The 22,183-nt window shown below is 45.1% G+C and overlaps 1 protein-coding gene across 8 annotated transcripts in view; it reads left to right on the forward strand.

Annotated features, from left to right (window-relative positions):
• Positions 1-22,183, forward strand: part of SFSWAP (splicing factor SWAP) — a 124,091-nt gene that overhangs the window by 14,028 nt on the left and 87,880 nt on the right. For all 8 annotated transcript variants that reach the window (XR_011600836.1, XM_070951295.1, XM_070951296.1 and 5 more), the window contains 3 exons: positions 5,476-5,701; positions 7,152-7,270; positions 10,009-10,141. Coding sequence is in view for 7 of the 8 variants with exons in the window: in XM_070951295.1 (XP_070807396.1) it covers positions 5,476-5,701; positions 7,152-7,270; positions 10,009-10,141 (478 nt within the window). In the remaining variant the exon portion in view is untranslated. The remainder of the gene's footprint in view (positions 1-5,475; positions 5,702-7,151; positions 7,271-10,008; positions 10,142-22,183) is intronic.

Raw genomic sequence — 22,183 nt, forward strand, 5'->3', positions numbered from 1 at the left:
CATGTTCTTTTTTTTTTTTTATGATATTATTCCCTGGCTGCCTTTGAAATTAACTGCATGATTGCGTAAGAACTCTATAAAACTGTTACGAAATTTGTGCCCTACTGTGTAAATCACAGGATGGAGTGGGTTCATTTTGCCACCTAATTTTAGCACCTGCCTTTAAAACGCCTTGGGTGATGCAGCAGGCAAGTGTCAGGCTGGTTAGGACAGATTTAATCTGCTTTCAGTTATGGAAGCACTTTAGATGACTTCGGGCAAATCAATTTCCCTTGAACAAGCCTATCTAACTTGGAGGTTGACAGAGGAAAAACTGGAGAAAGGAAAGCATGTTGCCCTGCTTGGATCTGTCTTTTTTAAAAAATGGGGTAGAAATTTAATAAATAGTACTTTTTAAAGAAGCTTTTCATGCAGTTAAGGCAGGGGTCAGCAACCTTAAACACTCAGAGATCCATTTGGCCCCGTTTACCACAGAAAAGAAAACACTGGGAGCCACAAAACCCTTCCCGTACCTGACTATTTCCTGAGCGGCCACAAAACTAGCATATATAGTTGAATTAAAGATTCTGTTTTCTTCTGAAACTTTTCTTTTCTTGGATGTATCCATGGTTGGCCTACCGGGGTCAAAAAGCTTAATAAATTGCGCGTCGATGGGTGTCGCACATTGGCAGTTTTGACGCATATTTTGAGCGACGGAGCCGCAGCAGAGGGGTGAAAGAGCCACATGCGGCTCCAGAGCCACAGGTTGCTGACCCCTGAGTTAAGGGAAACAAAAGCTGACAGTGGAGAATACAAAGTTCATGGAGTTCATGGCTTCCATGACGGCCATGGACCTGACCCAACTAATTCATGGCCCTACGCACACTGGGGGAAACACACTGGACTTGGTTTTTGTCTCTGGACAGTGGTTGAGTGATCTCGAGATAGGGGATATAGTCATCGAGCCCTTGTCATGGTCAGATCACTCGCTCCTTCGCCTTGACCTTCGAACCGCAGCACCCCACCGCAGGGAGGTGGAACCGGTAAGATGGTACCCGCCCCAGGCGCCTGATGGAACCTGATAGGTTCCAGATGGAGCTTGGGCCAATCCCGGAGGTTCTGGCTCACGCCTCATCTGGGGACCTAGTGGCCGCCTGGGATAGGGCGGCGGCTGGAGCCCTGGATCGAGTCGTGCCTTTGCGGCCTCTGACCCGGCGCCGATCTCGCCTGGCTCCTTGGTTCACCGAGGAGCTGAGGGAGATGAAGCGCCGGAAAAGACGCCTAGAGAGCTGTTGGAGGGCTAGTCTTTCTGAATCTGACCGAACACTGGTAAGATCTCATATTAGGAGTTACCTAGTGGCGATAAAAGCAGCAAAATGTACTCATTTTACTGCTCTTATTGCGTCATCAGATAATCGCCCGGCCACCCTGTTTAGGGTGACCCGCTCCCTGCTCCACCAGGAAGCGCGGGAGGACCCCTTGGAGGGAAGAGCCGAGGATTTTGTTCAGTATCTGTATGACAAAATCACTCAGATTCGGGCAGGCCTGGACTCTGACGGGATAGATCCAGCGAGGGTGACGGAGACAGGTCTTGAGACTGTTATCTGGGATGAGTTTGATCCTGTGACCCCAGATGACGTGGACAGGATTCTGGGTAGATTGAATGCGACCACATGTTTGTTGGACCCGTGTCCCTCCTGGTTAGTGCTGGCTTCCCGGGAGGTGACGCGAGGCTGGCTCCAGGGGATTATAAATGCTTCGTTGGGTGAGGGTGTCTTTCCCGCCGCCTTGAAAGAGGCGGTGGTAAGGCCTCTCCTCAAGAAGCCTTCCCTGGACCCGGCAGTATTGGCTAATTATCGTCCAGTCTCCAACCTTTGCTTCGTTGCGAAGGTTGTTGAGAGTGTGGTTGCGCGACAGCTACCCCAGTACCTGGATGAAGCGTCGTATCTAGATCCGTTCCAGTCGGGCTTCAGGCCTGGGTACAGCACGGAAACGGCATTGGTCGCGTTGGTTGATGATCTCTGGAGGGCTCGGGACAGGGGTTGTTCCTCTGTCCTGGTCCTGTTAGACCTCTCAGCGGCTTTTGATACCATCAACCATGGTATCATGCTGCACCGGCTGGAAGGGTTGGGGGTGGGAGGCACTGTTTTACGGTGGTTCTCCTCCTTTCTCTCTGACCGGTCACAGTCTGTGTTGACAGGGGGCAGAGATTGACCCCGAGGCCCCTTATATGTGGGGTGCCGCAGGGATCGGTTCTCTTGCCCCTTCTGTTCAACATTTATGTAAAGCCGCTGGGCGAGATCATCCGTGGTTTCGGGGTGAAGTACCATCTGTACGCTGATGACACCCAGCTGTACATCTCCACCCCGGACCACCCCAACGATGCCCTTGAAGTGATGTCCCAGTGCCTGGAGGCCGTAGGATCTGGATGGGGAGAAACGGGCTCAGGCTCAACCCATCCAAGACCGAGTGGCTGTGGTTTCCGACGTCCCGATATAGTCAGCTGGCGCCATCGCTGGCTATTGGGGGCGAATCATTGGCCCCCACGGAAAGGGCTCGTAACTTGGGCGTCCTCCTGGATTCACGGCTGTCTTTAGAAGAGCACTTGACGGCCGTGACCGGGAGGATTTTTCATCAGGTTCGCCTGATTCGCCAGTTGCGTCCCTTTCTAGATCGGGACTCGTTACGCACAGTCACTCATGCCCTTGTCACCTCTCGTCTGGACTATTGTAATGCTCTCTACATGGGGCTCCCCTTGAGGTGCACCCGGAGGCTCCAATTGGCGCAGAGTGCGGCCGCGCGGGTGGTTATGGGAGCAACATGGAGCTCCCATGTAACACCTCTCCTGCGCGAGCTGCACTGGCTCCTGGTGGTCTTCCGGGTGCGCTTCAAGGTTCTGGTTACCACCTTTAAAGCGCTCCATGGCTTGGGACCTGGTTACTTACGGGACCGCCTACTACCATCAACAGCCTCCCACCGACCAGTACGCTCCCACAGAGAGGGGCTCCTCCAGGTGCCGTCGGCCAAACAATGTCGGCTGTCGGCCCCTAGGGGGAGAGCCTTCTCTGTGGGGGCACCGACGATCTGGAATGAGCTCCCCCCAGAGATACGGAGGATTCCGGATCTGCGCACCTTCCGCCGCGAGTTGAAGATGCTTTTATTTCATCAAGCTGGCCTTGCCTAAATCTTCTCCCTTTTAAGTGTAAATTCTAAATTTTAATGGATTTTAAAATATGGGTATTTTAAATTATGGGTATTAATTCAGCCAAATTTATTTAATTCATTTTATTCGATTTTAAATTTTGTATATCTATGTGTTTTATTTCATGGCTGTGCACCGCCCTGAGTCCTTCGGGAGTAGGGCGGTATAGAAATTCAATAAAAACAAACAAAACAAACAAAACAAAATAAACAGTTCCCAGGTTATTCCTCTAAAAGCCTTACACGTTATAATGTTTCTCAGATGATTTGTGTCAGAATTCCAAGTAACACCCCCAATGAAGGGGGGTGTTAGGTGTTAAGGCTTGAGTTTCCTCAAAGTTGCATTTCATTACAGATGTCATATTGGCACATCTGGGAAAACCCGAATCTGAAAGCTTCCAGGTGTTCCCCACCCAAAGGAAAGTCCAAGTCCCTGCTCAGCACCCACGTGTCCCATCACATGGTCCAATCCAAGCACTGTCCCAACTGGAGATGCCTCACAGTTCCAGCTCTCCAGGTGCAGGGCAAGATGTCCTTGACTCTCTGAGAAAGGAATGTTATTATGACTATATATCACCCAAGCTCCATACAATCCTCCCTCCCATTTTCCCACAGCAGTAAATGTGGCAGGCCTGAAGGTCCAATATAAAAAATGGCTTCCAGGCCTGACAATTTGACTAGGGGAAAAAAATGGGGGGGGGGGAATCATTGATTAAAGAAAAAACACCATCCAATACAGATAGTCCTCTGCTTACAACCGTAATTGAGCCCAAAGTTTATGTTCCTAAGCAAGATGGGTGTTAAGTCAGTTTTGCCCCATGTTTACGATTTTTCTTGCCACAGATGCTAAGCGAATCTCTGCCGTTGTTAAGTTAGTAACACGCTGTTAAGTGAATCGGGCTCCCCCATTGATATTGCTTGCTAGAAGGTCACAAAAGGGGATCACGTGACCCCAGGACACTTCGACCGTCATAAATATGAGTGTTGCCGAGTGCGTCTGAATTTTGATCACGTGACTGTGGGGCTGCTGCAACAGTCTTAAGTGTGAAAAAAACATCCTACATCACTTTTTTCAGTGCCTTCAAACGGTCACTAAATGAACTGTTGTAAGTCAAGGACTTCCCTGTATTTTCTTTAAATAATGTTCTTGTTGGTAAATGCTTCGTATCAAAGATTCACACTCCCTTTTTGGTGTATTTATTGCCCCGACCTTTCCTTTTGGCAACAATGGAAAAATCTGTGGTTTCGAGAGCCCTAAAAACGGGCGAGGGACCTCAGTTGCCAGTTAATGCCTCAGGTTTTACGATTGCACCCATATTGAAAAAGAATAAAACTGTAATGCGGACTGTTCGCGGTCAAAAAATGAAAAAAGGCGAGAAAATTGGCCTTTTTTCTGAGCTTTTCACCGTTCTAATGGCCACATTTCCCCCCCCCCCCTCATCTTGCTTTGCAATCATGAGATCCAGGAGCTTTTTTTTTTCCATAGTTTTATCTCTATAGCCTGCTGCTTATTGGATGACCACGGTTCACAAGTAATGCATTATGGTTTCCCGCTTTTATTGTTGCAATTCCAGGCAGATGGAAAGATGATTTGATGGCTTTTTCTGCTCATCCACAGCCGAGCCGTGCTTAAGTTTTGGCATCGCAAGTCGCGAAATCACACCCTCGCCTTTGTCTTAAAACCAATTTGTGGTGTAAAATCTCTGCATTGCCCTGTTGTAATTGCGGTGAGGGAATATAAAGATTAACTTTTGATTTTCTCTTTGGCGACGCAACGCTCGGGAAAGAGCAGGCGGTTTGGCTGCCAGGGTTAAGATAATTTGCCACAGCGTGAAAACAAAAAAAAAAAAAAAGAGGGAAAGGAAGCCCCGAACCAAAAGAAGAACTGTATCTGTTAAAAGATAAACCTAAATGAACGATAGTCAGTAAAATATTGGAATGCGCAGAAATGTGCAGGTTAACACATGTGCTAAATGAGAATGAGGATTCGGAATTTTAATTGTACAGGTGGCTAGAAAATAAATGCAAAAGTTAACTATTAAGGGGGACAATGCTTAAGTATTTATGTAATCTATATATTATAGTAATACTATAATTCATAATGTAATAAACTATAAGTATCCTATGTTTTAATTTTAAAATACCTACTTAATCTATTAGATACCACTTATATAAGCATATAGCATGATTGCACGTTGCCAAACCTAAAATGTGGAATTGTAATGTATTGTTTACTTAATAAAAATCAATTAAAAAAAAAAGATAAACCTAATTTTTTTTTATCTCCCCCCGTAGCCCCCCACTGCCAAAATGCACGCCATCATCGAACGGACGGCGAACTTTGTCTGCAAACAGGGCGTCCAATTTGAGATTATGCTGAAAGCAAAACAGGCTCGCAACTCCCAGTTTGATTTCCTGCGGTTTGATCACTATCTCAATCCTTACTACAAATTTATTCAGAAAGCCATGAAGGAAGGGCGCTACGCTGCTTCTTCGGAGAAGAAAAAAGAGGAGGAAAAAAGTAAGCAATCTTCGTGGGTTGTTGTTTTTTTAAAAAAACACGGTATCAAGAGGGAGGCAGCCTGTAAGCTTGTGCGTTCCTGCCTAAATCACTCCAGCGTCTTTTGACAGCTGAGGAAGCTGTTTGCTAATATCTGCTGCAAATGTTTTAAATCGTTTTTTTCCCCCCTTCCAAAGGCTATAGAGAGGATTAGAAGTTTAAATGCTTCGAATGACAACCTCCCCAGGCATAACCCAACTTTTGGCAGCGTTTAAACCGAGTTCTTTTTTAAATCCATTTAAAAAAAAAACTGAAGTTTTATGCTTGCGTTTTTTAGATGGTTTTACTCCTTTGACAGGGACGCGGTGGCTTAGTGGCTAAGACGCTGAGCTTGTCGATCAGAAGGTTGGCAGTCTGGTGGCTCGAATCCCTAGTGCCGCGGAACGGGGTGCGCTCCCGTGACTTGTCCCAGCTTCTGCCAACCTAGCAGTTCGAAAGCATGTAAAAAATGCAAAAATAGGGACCACCTTTGATGGGAAGGGAACAGCGTTCCGTGCACCTTTGGCGTTTAGTCATGCTGGCCACATGACCACGGAGAATTCAGAATAGAACAGAATAGAGAATAGAATAAAATGGAATGGGGAGGGGAGGGGAGGGGAGGGGAGGGGAGGGGAGAGAGAATGGAATAGAGTAGAATAGAATAGAATTTAGAATAGAATAGAGGAGGAGGAGGAGAGAATAGAAGGAGGAGAAGAGAAGAGAATAGAGTAGAAGGAGGAGGAGGAAGAAGGAAGAATAGAATAGAGGAGGAGAAAAGAATAGAAGGAAAAGAATAGAAAGTGGAATGGAATGGAATGGAATGGAATGGAATGGAATAGAATAGAATAGAATAGAATAGAATAGAATAGAATAGAATAGAATAGAATAGAATAGAATAGAATAGAATAGAATAGAATAGAATTTAAAATAGAGTAGCAGCATAGTATAGAAAAGAATAATAACTTTATTGTCACTTTGAATGTACATTAAAATGCAATTTCATTGCATACAGCTCAAAGAGTCACCACCTCCGATACACACGACATGAACATGACTCAATAAATAAATAGAAGTGAACTTAACATGACAAAATAAATAAATGGAAGTGAACTATTATAAAATGGGGATTACCCGTATTGCTATGGAAAACGGACGCTGCGCAGGGCGAGCTTGCCCAACCAGGATCAGTGCCTTCAAGGCAGCATCATTTGCAGCATTCCGAACGTCGCGTTGTCAATCACCACGGCAGCCTTTGAACCAAAGCTTGCCAATGCGGCAGCCTCTGCAGTGCCCCGGAATGGCGCCCCGATGGTTTTGTCTAGGCTTAGGGCTTTGGAACTCCTTCCTTTCAGGGCCCTTCCCAACAATGTGGCGCTCTGGAATACTGCCGTTTAAAAAAAAAGTCTCATCCTTTCTGTTCTTCACTCGGCAGATGCAATGGAAGATGGCGATGAAGATGATGATGATGACGACGATGACAATGAAGGCAATTATCTGCACCCCAGCCTTTTCGCTTCTAAGAAACGGAGCAGGCTAGAAGAGCTGATGAAGGTGATGCAGTCGGTTCCTTTTCTTTTAAAGAGACTTCCCAGCTGGTTTTAAATGTGCTGTCAAAGTTTGTGAGTTTTTATATACAGTAACTCCTCCATGCCTTCCTCCCCCGCTACCCCTTTGCTTGTTCTGTAAGGCCAGCCTCCCCCCACCCCTTCAAGAAAGTATAGACCAGGGTTGAAATCCAGCAGGTTCTGACAGGTTCTGGAGAATCGGTAGCGGAAATTTTGAGCAGTTCAGAGAACTGGCAAATACCACCCCTGGCTGGAGTGGGGGGGGGATGGAGATTTTGCAATACCATTCCCCAGGAGTGGGAAGGGAATGGGGATTTTGCAGTATCCTTTCCCTGCAAAGCCCACCGAGCCACAGCCACAAAACCGGTAGTAAAAAAATTTGGATTTCACCACTGGAGTCAGCAACGTGTGGTTCTTTGGGCCCTCTGCTGTGGCTTCCTGTCAGGTGATCCCACACTGGCTGGCCCCGCCCCTTGCTCTGCCCTCCCAGTCACTTCTTGCCTGGCCTGAGAAGCTAAGGGCGATGGCGGGGCATGGAGAAGTGGCCAGGACAGAGAGAGAGAGAGAGATATCAAAAGGATTTTGTGGTTCCCGGTGTTTTTTAACAACTGGTTCTCTACCCTAATGACCTGCTGGGTAGGCGTGGCTGGGGGGGTCATGTGACTGGTGGAAGTGAGTGACATTGAGTTGGCCACGCCCACCCAGGTTTTGTGGCTGCCGGTGTTTTCTTTTCTGTGGGAAACGGGTCCAAACGGTTCTTTGAGTGTTTAACATTGCAAACTCCTGGTATAAACTCTTGAAACTTTGTACTTCAAAAGGAACCTTTTATTGAAAAGAGGCGAAAGCAAGTCAGAATTCAAAGCAGGCTCTGAGGTCCCAGTCCAGGATAAAAGAAATTAAGAACCCCTCCCAGCCATTCGATTGTGGATTCCACCAATCCGCAGGTGTGAAGATTTTTTTCGTGCCAGCCTCTCTGAGAAATGGATAAACCGTTTCTCAGGGCCGTCTTACGACATTGCAATCCACATGGCCCTCCCCTTGTATTCCCCAAGAGGTGAGAAATTTCCAGGCATCTGAAGCACCAGGCAACGGTTATAAATCAAGTGAAAGGTTATACAAGGCAAGAAATAGGATATCCCAGATACATAGAAAGGAAAGAGAAACTATGTATCAAATCCAAACCCACCTACCCCCCTTCTTCCACCGAAGAATGGCAGATGCACGGATCTGACAAGACCCCTATTCCAGGTTACTAATGGTAGATAATGCCCTTCTAGGTTTGCACGCCATATGAAGTAGAGTTATTTTCCTCTTGTTCACTAGCAAAAAACCTTTGAGATTTTCCTTCCTTCACCTCTATTTAGGTGGTAGCTGTTTTCTACGATGACGTTTCAGAAGCCACTTCTCTGATCTCAACACAGTTTCTTTCAGGGAGGGGACACAATTCAACCTTTTTCCCCACCTCTTTTGGATGGGCAAAAAAAGCTCGATAAAAGTTAACAATTACAAAGAACATTCTCTTCGATTGGTAAAAATGATAAAACATTGTCCCTTCTAATAATACTAGCAATAGGACTTAGAGTTATATACCGCTTTACAGTGTTTTTACAGCCCTCTCTAAGAGGTTTACAGAGTCAGCCTATTGCCGCCAACAATCTGGGTCCTCATTTTATTTACCCATCTTGGAAGGCTGAGTCAACCTTGAGCTGGTGAGATTTGAACTGCCGAACTGCAGCTAGCAGTCAGCTGAAGTAGCCTGCAGTACTGCACTCTAACCACTAGGATAGAGAGCCAGTTTTGTGCAGTGGTTAAGATGCTGGCCCAGAAACCAGGAGACTGTGAGTTCTAGTCCCACCAGCTAGATGACTTTGGGCCAATCACCAGGAGATGGTGACTTCTAATCCCATTTTAGGCAAAAAAGCCAACTGGGTGGCTTTGGACCCATCACCAGGAGATGGTGAGTTCTAGTTCTAATTTAGGCATGAAAGCCGTCTGGATGTCTTTGAATCTGTCTCACCCTCTCAGCCTAACGCACCTCACAGGGTGGTTGTTGCAGAGAAAACAGAAACAAAGGAGTATTAGATAGTTCACCACCTGGAATTATTTACAAAAGTAAGGCAGGATATAAATCAGATTGTCAAAGTCCCGACTAACAAAGCAAATCAGAACTACGAGGCCACTTGCTTCCTCAAAGAACTTCTTTATTGGGTACATCATTTCGGCACACTTAGTGTAAAACCAACTGAATCATTCCCACGGGTTCAGTATAATTAAATCAGGCAATAACCCCTTCCCCAAGTGTCACTGGTCACATTGGCCAATTAGGTTAGTTGGCAGGCCCCTCAGGCACTCTCCTCCTCCCTCCATCACCTGGGAGATGATCTTGGTTCCCACGAGAAAGATGTAGTGTCTAGTAAGGCATTCCAACCTCCTTTCCACCTCCACCTCCTGCAACTGTGTGGCAACGATGAATCAGGAAAACGGCCTCTCTCTGGGCACATTGATAATATAATCTGCTGAATAAAACTCCGTACTGGCGACAGGAAGGGCATCTGGTCAGTAAACAATCAGCTCCATTCAGTTGCCCAGACTCCACCCCGCAAAGGATTATGGGGTCATTAAGTGATGATGATTTCCAGCAAGCCATTTGAATCACTTCGACATTGGGCAGTCAAGGTGAGGGAGTTCAGCCACCATGATGTCCCTTGTCTTTGCCCCCTGTAGCCGCTGAAAGTGGTAGATCCCGATCACCCGTTGGCAGCCCTTGTTCGCAAAGCTCAAGCCGAAAACGCCACTGCGTCTCAGGCGGCTGAAGGAACAACCACTCCGTCGTCCCAAATGGAATATTCTTCTGATCGTAAGTACATCCTGTTGATAAACGAGAATGAAGCCTTTCAGAAAGTCGGTGTGCACAATGGGCTGGAAGAGACAACAGTGACGGCTACAGGTAGCCCTGGACTTACGGCCATGGTTGAACCCAACACTTCTGTTGTCAAGTGAGACATTTGTTCAGTGGGTTTTAAACCCCATTTGACAACTTTTCTTGGCACCATTGTTCAGTGAATCCTTGCAGCCGTTAAGCTAGTAACAGCGTTGTAAAGCGAATGCTGGTTTCCCATTGACTTCTCGTCAGAAGGTCACAAAGGGGATCGATCACAGGACCCAGCAAAGGTCATAAATATGAAACCAGTTGCCAAGCGTCTGAATTTTGATCCCACGGCCGTGGGGATGCTGCAAAGGTCATAACTTTGAAAAACGCTCACAAGTCACAGTTCTCAGTGCCGTTGTAACTTTGAACGTTGTCACCAAACCCCCAGTTGTAAGTCGAGGACTTTTACCTGTATTGGATAGCCTGGTAGGAGAGGTGCTGCTTGTCAACCTGGTTGCATGCTTGCGTCATTACCGCAGTGGTGAAATCTAAAAATTGTTACTACTGGTTCTGTGGGCGTGGCTTGGTGGGGGGTAATGTGACTGGGTGGGCGTGGCCATTTTTTTTTTTACTTTTAAAACCATTTTTTCTACAACCTGTTCGGCGAAGAGGTTGTTAAAAAATGCTTTCAAAAGGCTCTGACGATCCCAGCTGAGCCGCGTGATCATCAGAGGCTTTTTTTTTTACTTTTAAAAGCATTTTTTCGGCCGAAGAGGTTGTAGAAAAAATGCTTTTAAAAGTAAAAAAAACGCCTCTGATGATTGTGCGGCTCAGCTGGGCATGGGTGGGGGGGAGCAGGGATTTTTGCTACCAGTTCTCCGAACCACCTGCCTCCATTGCTACCGGATCGGGTGATCTGGTCCGAACCAGGAGCATTTCACCCCTAGGTTACCACTTTTTCAGTCACATGTTGAGACCAGCGGTGGGTTTCACATTTTGTTACCACCGGTTCGTCACTTCGCACATAAACCCCGCCTTCTGTGCATGCGCTTTGCTCGCTCACGCTCCTTCCGCGCATGCACACACATCAGTTTCAGGAAAGGGAAGTTACGGTTCTGTCATTTGCTATCCGCAACTCAAGAGTTATCTGTCTAGAAAGAGCAATGGTGTCTCTGCTAATAAGGTCCAATCTCAGTACTAATAGAAAACAATCTCATTATTTTGGAGATACTGATAAGTAATTTGAGCCTACATGGGTATAAAATGAATTGGGTATTTGGAACTTCCAATTAAATAAGCTGGAATCTCGGAGCAGTTAGCAGATCTAAGGTTAAAGACGTGACAAGGGAATCTTATTTCATAGATGAATGAATGCCTTTTTGGAACAGAAAGATGTCGGGGGGGGGGGTTGCAGGAAGGAGGGGCTCCTTTCCGGAGGGCAAAGTGACAGCGGGAGCTTGGAATGTCTGGTAGGCAGGAAGGGGGCAAAGTGGGACCCTCCCTAGCAATTCACATAGCAGATTTTGAGTTACGCTGACGATTGCTTTACTCCCATGCAGGGTGGATTTGATTTAAATCAACTCGATTTAAATCACAATTTAAATCACTAGTAAAAAGGCTTGATTTAAATCAACTCGATTTAAATCACGATTTTTAAAGAGCAACTGTCATCTCTGCTACTCCTTTGATCCACTGTTGACTCACCGATAGTCCCAGTGTTGCAGAATATACAGCCTCGTGCTACATAACTAAGCTCCATTTCATGCTGAATAAACTAAATTATTTATGTACCTTAAATAGAAAACTATCTCACAATAGATTTTTGCCCCCAAAGTTTTTTATTAAAATAAATTCGATTTAAATTAAAAAAATCCGATTTAAATTTTAAAAAATCTGATTTTTTTTGATTTTTTAAAAAAAATCATTGATTTTTATCCACCCTGCTCCCATGATGGCAAACCTATGGCACGCGTGCCAGAGGTGGCACACACAGCCCTCTCTGTGGGCACGGGCACCGTTGCCAGCTGCTCTTGTGGTTTCCGGCGTGCACATGCTGTTCTTCGTACACACGGCCAAAGGCCAGCTGACCAGCAAACATGCACGCACCGGAAACCCAAAGGTCAGGTGGTCGGCATGTGCACCGGCCAGGTAATCTTTGGGTTTCCGGTGCTCCAGCGCGCGGGCACATTCCGGTTTGGGCACTTAGTGCCAAAGAGGTTCGCTATCTTTGCTTTAGTCTGGCAAGATTCTGTCCTTAGGTAAAGGACATAAAGGCAACTACTCACAAGCATCTCCACATGTCGTTCCTGGTTCTTAGGGGGCCTGGCAATTTTTCATGTGTAAAAAGATCCTTGCCACCTCTGACATTAGTAGCCGTTCAAAGTTACAACAGCACTGAACAAAAAGTAACTTAGGACCATTTTTCACACTTAACGACTGTTGCGGCATCATCCTTAGGGTCAGGTGATCAAAATTCAGACGCTTGGCAACTGGCTCTTACTTTATGACGGTTGCAACGCGGTTCCCCTTTTGTGTCTGGCAAGGAAAGTCAACGGGGAAGCCAGATTCACGTAGCAACCGGGTTTACTAGTTTCACAACTGCAGCGATTCACTTAACAGCTGTGGCAAGAAAGGTCGCAAAATGGGGCAAAGCTCACTTAACAAATGTCTCCCTTGGCAAACTGAAATTCTGGGCTTGATTGAAGTCGTAAGTCGAGGACTACCTGTTACTTTCCCCGAATTCAGAATTTGGGTCGAGGGGGTTTCATCAGAGCAACTGCATTTTTAACAGATAACAGATTAACAGAGTTGGAAAGGACCTTGTAGGTCATCTAGTCCAATCCCCTCGCCCAAGCAGGAGACCCTAGACCATTTCTGACCAATGGCAGCCCAGTTTCTTCTTGAAGACTTCCAGGGATGAAGCTCCCACAACTTCTGAAGGCAACTTCTGTTCCATTGGTTGATTGTTCTCACTGTCAGAAAATTTCTCCTTATTTCTAGGTTGAATCTCTCCTTGATCAGTTTCCATCCATTATTCCTTGTTTGGCCTTCTGGTGCTTTGGAAAATATTTTGATCCCCCTCCTCTCCTCTCTGTGGCAGCCCCTCAAATATTGGAAGACTGCTATCCTGTCTCCCCTGGTCCTTCTCTTCACTAGACTAGCCATGCCCAGTTCCTGCAACCGTTCCTCATATGTTTTAGCCTCATCATCCTGGTTGCTCTCCTCTGCACTCTTTCTAGAGATTTAACATCTTTTTTATAGTGTGGTGACCAAAACTGGATGCAGATTCTAGGTGTGGTCTTACTAAGGCTTTATAGAGTGGTATTAGTACCTCCCTTGATCTTGATTGTATCTCTCTGTTAATGCATGGCATCAGACCTCGCTTAAATCTGTATGTTGTAAAACAGGGGTCCCCAACCTTTTTCGCTTTGCGGATCAGCGGGGGTGGGGGACGGCGGAGACAGGATGGTTCCCCCCCATACAGCGGATGCACTTGCACAAATGGAGCTTCACGGGCCAATGCATACACCCAGTGCTTGCACAAATGGAGTTTTGTGTGCCTGATACTCAACAGGCCATGATCCAGTACCAGGTCAAGGCCCTGGGGGTTGGGGACCCCTGCCTTAAAAGATGATCCCAAAGGTGCTTTTTCAGGAGGCAACTGGACTTTCTTGTTTTTTCTTTGAAGACCTTTCGCTTCACATCCTAGAAGCTTCTTCAGCTCTGACTGGCTGGTGGGGAATGGAAGGATTTATACTCCTTGCAGACAGTTTATCATTTTCATCATTTTAGAGGGTCGTTGAGACCACTTGGAGGTTTATCTGTGTCATCAGGGTCACCTGAGTGGCACTCCCAGTTCTTGTAGTCTCTAATTTTTTCCCTCCTCTGGAAATCTATTCCTAATCCCACACCATTCAAAGGGTGTTCATTCCAAATTGTATAACTAAAAGTGTCAGACCGCGATGCTATCTCAAAATTAAATGAATTTCCAAACTGCCAATCTTTAAGGAAATCTTTCTTTAATTGAGCATAGCCACCGGATCATGACTCCACACAGACAAGACTGACCTTTTGCACCCCAATCCCTCCCTTTCCGATCCCCAAATCTCTGCTTCTCATTGGCTATCTTCCAAGTCATTCTTCAGACTTCTTTTCTCGTCATTTCCCAGGAATGTGCCCCCTCCCCTCATTTCCATGACAACCCGACTTCAAAGGGATTTAGCAGGCAAAAGTTTCAGAGTTTATCTCTCGCTCTCCTCTGCTCTCTATGCCAGCGTTGAAACGCTGACAAAAAGTTTGTAAATCCTTCCATTCCCCACTCTCCTGTCAGAGCTGAAGATGCTTTTTGGATGAGAAGCAAAACGTCTTCAAAAGAAAAAGACGAGAAAGTCCAGTTGCCTCCTGAAAAAGCACCTTTGGGACCACCATGGTCTGGATGACTGAGAATCTCTACAGACTTAACAGGTGATGTTTTCTTGATTAGGGTCCCCACTCCCACAATCAAAGAGCATATCTTTGTGGCTTGAGAAGATGCTGTTTAATACAGCCTCCCTGCAACCTGTCCGGATTTTTTTTTCCCCCCAGGCAGCTTGGGGTTGAACAATGAAGCTGTGGATTCAGAGTTGATAGTCCCGCTTGCAGGAAAAATGGCCTGTCATTCTCGAGTAGCAATAGTTGCACCCCGATGATGTATTTTTGTTCTTTTCCCATCATCCCGCTGCCCGTTTTATTAGACGAGTGGAGATGGATTGTGCAATATCGATATCCTAAACTCCACAAAGAGCAGAGTGGAAGGAGAATCAAATTAACGAAGATGGTTTCATTTCTGAAGGCGCATGCCATGCATTAGTCTACACAAATTGAGCATCAGAGGATATAGTTAGTAATATTTTTCATACTTCCCCTCTCCAGATGTGAGATAACGACAGCTTCCTATTAGTCTGTGTTAGCATCAGAGGAACGAGGACTCTTATAGGAAAGGTTTTAGATTCTTGCTTTCTCAACATAATATCCGTGGAACCGTAATCATTCCGATTTAAAAAACCAGAAATCATCTGGGCTGCACTTATTTGGAGCTAGCTCGTTCTTGGTGTGGAACGTAAGCATTTAACCTTCCATTTGAGTCAAACTTTTTATTTTTCCTGGCGTTGCTTCCCTGTGACAATGCCTCAAAGATACTGAACGGAAGAGGGACCCGTCATCAAAACCCACGTGTCTCGTAACAGTGGGAAAATGTTAATTTAGCTATATTTCTCCCCTGTAGGGGAAAAGGAAATAAAAAAATCAAAGCTGCTTCATTCGTTTCAGAAATACACCACCGTTCTTCCTTTAAAAAGGAGGTTACTAATCTATAGTTAGAAGACCAAAGATAGGATGATGCAGAATGGCAGAGAGGCAGGCTCTTAACAGCATGCCATGAATAGTTTTTTTTCTTTTAAATATATGACTGGTTTCAGTGAGAAATAAAACTAATATTGTTCATTTCTGTGATAAGGAATGCTACAGAACATTAGATACCTGGCCAGTGAGGGCCAACTTTCCCTGTGGCCTATTTTTTTTTTTTTTTACAGCCAAGTTAAAAAAAAATGTCTAGGAATTACGAGCACAGTGCCTTCTATACTGCAGTGCCTTCAGACTTCCCGAAATGACTGATTGTTTCACATAGGTTGGGTGGCTTGATTTTTTTTTATTGGGTTGTTTTTATTACTGATCTCTGATCGTAAAGAATTTGATTTATAGATGTGATGAGGTGGACAGGCTCAATGGGGGTTTATAGTTGGATGGCGGTTTCTCTTATGTGGCTTCTCAGTTTCTCAAACTGGTAACCTACAAAGCTCGTGAATGTGATTTTTTAAAAAAATAACAGCTCAAAGTACAGTGGTACCTCGGTACTCCTTGTTAATTGGTTCTGGGAGATGTGATGAGTTCCAAAAACTTGTGAGCATCGAACAGTTTTTTTTCCCACAAAAAAATTTGAGTCACAAGGCAGCCAACACCAAACAAGTTCTAGCTTGTGCTTTGAGTACCAAACAAATGAACAAAATCTTCATGTCAAAATGTGTTGAGTACCAAATTTGATGAGTTTCAAAGCAGTTGAGTACCAAGGTATGCAAACGTGAAGCAAAAATCAGACTTAGCTAAATGCAGATGATGGAGAAGCAATTTGTGTCCTTTCCTTGCATTGCCATCCACCCCTTAATTCGTTCTTGTGCTTCTAGCAGCGAAAGCTTTTCTTAATTAACTTATTGTAAACATTGCCTTGTCCTGGATAAATAGTTGGTTTGAAGGAGTGCCTTAATTTCCATGCTTTCGTAGCCCAATTGCTCATTTTTCTGCATGAAATTAGTTGCATTGGAGATGCCTTCCTCACTCAGAAGGAAAAGGGCATAGAGGTTCACACTTTGCATTCCAGACAAACTTTTGCTCAAGCAATTTAAACTGGTGAATATCCAAAAGATAACTGATCTGATTAAATGATTTGGATACGGAAAGAACTCATTGTATACAGAGGTATCTTATAATTGGATTCCTGGCATCGAGATTATTATCTTTTGAAAGCTCAGAAAGAATTTTAAACATAATCGGTATATAATGATTCATGTTTTGAGAGTAAAACATTTATTGATGATTTCCTGGCGGCTTATCCTTTCGAAAACATGTTTTTTTCCTTTCTTTTGTTTATTAGTACTTCATATTTGTTACTGCAAATAAGTAACGCTATGGTAAAAGTGGAGGTGGGGAGTGGAGTTGCATAACTTTCTCCACAGAACATTTGTCTCGGTTGTCATTGTTAGTTTTATCTGTTCTGCAACACCGAATGAATTTGTAAAGTGAGTCATTTATTGCACATTAAATATTAAAATGAGCTAAAGGCCAGCTGAGCAAAGGGCGTGATGCTAATCACCGAATAGTCATCTTAATAAGAAAATGAGGTCTTGCAAAATGAGAGAGAATTACTTAAGAGGGCTGAAGAAAATTACCATAACTTTTAAAAAAAAAACCATAATAAAATAGAAGTAGCATTTACGATCTTTACAAAAGATTATCACAATCTTGGGATTGAGAGGAAGCGCCTTGCCCATAGACTGAGGTGTCATCTTTGTCTGGGTGATTATTTTCAAACATTCCAAATTTTATTTAGTGGGAGAACATCCAAGAAAGGGATATCAGGAGTGGCCATATAATTCTTTTCTATAGGAAACTGCCTTACGTGATTTCAAATGCTTGTTCCTCAAGGGCCAAATTATCGGTGTGAGGGGCAGCACATAACTTTAATAAATGAAATCGTCCCAAAGGTGCTTTTTTTTTTTTTTAAGGAAGTTCATTTGCTCTTTTTTTAAAAAACAAAAACAAAAAACCTTTTGGGACAACCATGACCTGGATGCCATAGACAAATGAAATAAAGCTTGATATTGTCTACCGTCGCAGGCAGCGATCTTGTCTCTAGAAGCTGAATTTGTAGGCAGAGATTCGCCATCTCTGACTTGGTGCTCCTCTGCCAGAAGACTTTGTCATGAGCTATGGAAACTTGAGAGGGGCACAGTAGCTCAATGGCTAAGACGCTGAGCTTGTGGATCAAAAAGGCTGGCAGTTCAGCGGTTCGAATCCCTAGTGCCGCGTAACGGGGGGAGCTCCCGTGACTTGTCCCAGCTTCTGCCAACCTAGCAGTTCAAAAGCAGGTAAAAAATGCAAGTAGAAAAATAGGGACCACCTTTGGTGGGAAGGGAACAGCGTTCCGTGCGCCTTTGGCGTTGAATCATGCCAGCCACATGACCACGGAGATGTCTTCGGACAGCGCTGGCTCTTCGGCTTTGAAATAGAGATGAGCACCGCCCTCTAGAATCAGGAACGACCAGCACATATGTGCGAGGGGAACCTTTACCTTTTATCACTATTAAAAATTCAAAAGTTCTTGCTATTCCCCAGAACGCCCAATTTCTCCTTTTTTTCTTTGAGTTCTTTTTTGCCTTCTCTGTTGGCCTGGATGAGAACTGCTCTCCCTGTCAATCAAATGCTCATAGACAATTCAACACTTGTGGAATGCCGATGAACTGTATATTTTATTTCATTCTGCCCACAGCTCTCGTGTTAAGACATCCAGTCTTGTAAAATGCTATTGTAGATCCCAGTTGACATTGAGACCGGGTCCATAAACAGATTTCAGGATGCCCTATTTTTCAGCCACAGGTCTGTTTTTCAGACAGCAAGGTTGTCATTCTCTTGCTATCAGATAGCAATAGCAATAAAGACTTATGTACCACTTCACAGTGCTTTACATCCCTCTTGAGTCCGGGACGTGGCAACCATCATAAATTATGACTCAGTTGCCAAACGTCTAAATTTTAATCACGTGACCATGCTGCTACTGCTGCTGCTATGGTCATAAGTGTGGAAAAACAGTCCTAAGGGTGAAAAACGCATCGTAAGTCACTTTTTTCAGCGCCATCATAGCTTCGAACGCTTGTGAAAGGAACTGTTGTAAGTCAAGGACTGCCCATCCTGCCACATTGCTCTTTGCAAAAGTTGCTGAAATGAAATCTTGGCAATTGGTCGATCGCTGCTCCCTCCTAGGTTTGAAATTCTGAGAAATGTTTAAGGAAAGTGGGAGGATTAGCAATGCAGCTTTTGAAGAGTTCAGTGTAACGCAGTTTAAAATCTCTCACTTTTTATTTTTTTCAAAAAAACAAAAACAGCATAAAAAAATCCTGCCTGCATTATCTTGACATCAGTGTGATGGCAGTTTATCCTGAGCACTTTATGTACATAAAGTTTTGGGTGTGGGTGTGTGTGTGTGTGTGTGTGTGTGTGTGTAACTACTATGCTGTTATTTTTTTCTCCCCTTCTTCTTCTGCTTCCTTTTAAGTTTTAAGCTTCGGCAGTTTTGAATGCAGAGTACATTAGCTGCTAGAATTGTTCTCGTAGGTGTCAAAGTAAATATTGTTAGTGTTGAGAATAAAATTACGAAGGCCCATTTTGAGCCAAGCGAGAATTGCCAAGTAGTTTCATGCACACTCGCTGCAATGCTTAGCGTTGGAATTCAGGCAGCCACAGCATACAAAAAGGCACAATTCGGGATAGAATAGAATAAGAATAGAAATAGAAATAATGGAATAGAATTAGAATTAGAATATGGAATGGAATGGAATGGAATGGAATGGAATTTAATTTGAATTCAGTTTTAATTGGTTTTTTTAAAATGTTTTTTAAATTTTATATGCTATGTTTTATCTTGGCTGTACACCGCCCTGAGTCCCGCAGGAGAAGGGCAGTATAGAAATAAAATAAAATAAATAAAAAGAAAAGAAAAAAGAAAAGAGAAGAAAAGAAAAGAAAGGAAGGGAAGGGAAGGGAAGGAAAGGGAAGGAAAGGAAAGGAAAGGAAAGGAAAGGAAAGGAAAGGAAAGGAAAGGAAAGGAAAGGAAAGGAAAGGAAAGGAAAGGAAAGGAAAGGAAAGGAAAGGAAAGGAGAAAAGAAAAGAAAAGAAAAAAAGAAAAAAGAAGGGAAGGAAAGGAAAGGAAAGGAAAGGAAAGGAAAGGAGAAAAAAAGAAAAGAAAAGAAAAGAAAAGAAAAGAAAAGAAAAGAAAAAAAGAAGAAAAGAAAAGAAAAGAAGAGCAGAGCAGAACAGAGATGGCTAACCTTTTCTGGACCAAGTGCTCAAAGCACCTGAACCACCCAAATGCAATGCACGTGTGTTCCCCCATGTGCCCCACCCCCCCACCGCATGCATGCCACCTGTGCATGCCCCATGCATGTGTGTGAGGCACCCCACATGTACCCCCCCCCCGCTCATGCACCTGTGCCGTTCTGTATGCGCCTCCCCACGCATGCGCAGCAGAGGCCCAAAGACCAGCTGGCCAGCAGGAGGCGCACGCGCATGCATGACCCAGCTGAGCTGGGGCGATGGCTCGCGTGCCCACAGAGAGAGTGCTGTGTGCCATAAGATCGCCATCACGGGAATAGAAGTTGGAAGGGACCTTGGAGATCTTCTAGTCCAACCCCCTTTTAATCTCTTCTTAAAAACTTCCAGTGTTGGAGCATTTACAACTTCTGGAGTTTGCTCTAGGCAGTCACCAAAGTCCATTCCTTTGCACCGTACCAGAAATAGCAGTGGTGAAATCTAAAATTTGTTACTACCGGTTCTGTGGGCATGGCTTGGTGGGGGGGTAATGTGACTGGGTGGGCGTGGCCATTTTTTTCCCCTTTTAAAACCATTTTTTCTACAACCTCTTCGGCGAAGAGGTGGTTAAAAAAATGCTTTTAAAAGCCTCTGACGATCCCAGCTGAGTTGCCTGATCGGCAGAGGCTTTTTTTCTTTTAAAAGCCTGTGCTGATCAGGCAACTCAGCTTGGATCGTCAGAGGCATTTAAAAGGAAAAAAGCCTCTGACGATTAGGCAACTCAGCTGGGATCGTCAGAGGCTTTTAAAAGCATTTTTTCTACAATCTCTGAAGAGGTTGTAGAAAAAATGTTTTTAAAAGCCTTTATTTATTTATTTATTTATTTTTCATATTTGTATACCGCCCTACTCCCGAAGGACTCAGGGTGGTGAACAGCCATAATAAATACAAATACATATAGAAGTTAAAAACTATTAAGAAACAGATTAAGTAATTTAGGCTCAAAGATTAAAAAACATCCAAATTTATCTAAAGAGGTTTAAAACCCAATTTAAAAGACAGTTTAAAAGCCAATTAAAAAGGGAGAGTTAGGCCAGACCAGCTTGTTGGAATAGAAATGTTTTCAGGGCTCGGCGGAAAATGCGTAAGTCTTGGATGTTTCGTAACTCCAGGGGAAGCCCGTTCCAGATGGTAGGTGCCCCCACAGAAAAGGCTCTCCCCCTGGGGGCCGTCAGTCGACATTGTTTGGCCGACGGCACCCTGAGGAGTCCCTCTCTATGGGAGCGAACTGGTCGGTGAGAGGCTATTGGTGGCAGGAGGCGGTCTCGTAAGTACCCTGGTCCTGAGCCATGGAGCGCTCTAAAGATAGTAACCAAAATCTTGAAGCGCACCCGGAAGACCACTGGGAGCCAGTGCAGCTCGCGCAGGAGGGGGGTTACATGAGAGCGCCACATTGCTCCCATTACCACCCGCGCGGCCGCATTCTGGACCAGTTAGAGCCTTCGGGTGCTTCTCAAGGGGAGCCCCATGTAGAGAGCATTACAATAATCCAGGCGTAAGGTGACAAGGGCGTGAGTGACCGTGCGTAACGAGTCCCGATCCAGAAAGGGATGCAACTGGCGAATCAGGCGAATCTGATAAAAAGTCCTCCTGGCTACGGCCGTCATATGCTCTTCAAAAGACAGCCATGAGTCCAGGAGGATGCCCAAGTTGCGAACCCCATCTGTGGGGGCCAACGACTCGCCCCCAATAGTCAGAGATGGCGCCAACTGACTATATCGGGATGACGGAAACCACAGCCACTCGGTCTTGGATGGGTTGAGTCTGAGTTTGTTCCTCCCCATCCAGATCCGTACGGCCTCCAGGCACCGGGACATCACCTCGAGGGCATCATTGGGGTGGTCTGGGGTGGAGATGTACAGCTGGGTGTCATCAGCGTACTGATGGTACTTCACCCCAAAACCACGGATGATCTCACCCAGCGGCTTCACATAAATGTTGAATAGAAGGGGCGAGAGGACCGATCCTTGTGGCACCCCACATATAAGGGGCCTCGGGGTCGACCTCTGCCCCCCTGTCAACACAGACTGTGACCGGTCAGAGAGAAAGGAGGAGAACCACTGTAGAACAGTGCCCCCCACCCCCAACCCTTCCAACCGGTGCAGCATGATATCATGATCGATGGTATCAAAAGCCGCTGAGAGGTCTAATAGGACAAGGACTGAGGAGCAACCCCTGTCTCGAGCCCTCCAGAGATCATCAACCAATGCCACCAATGCTGTCTCTGTGCTGTACCCGGGCCTGAATCATGACTGGAACGGATCTAGATAATTCGATTCATCCAGGTACTGAGGCAGTTGTCGTGCAACCACACTCTCAACAACCTTTGCAACAAAGCGAAGGTTGGAGACAGGA

Source organism: Pituophis catenifer, unplaced genomic scaffold, assembly GCF_029215685.1.
Source record: "Pituophis catenifer annectens isolate HBS135680 unplaced genomic scaffold, rPitCat1.0.hap2 SCAF_10, whole genome shotgun sequence".
Taxonomy (NCBI): Eukaryota; Metazoa; Chordata; class Lepidosauria; order Squamata; family Colubridae; genus Pituophis; species Pituophis catenifer.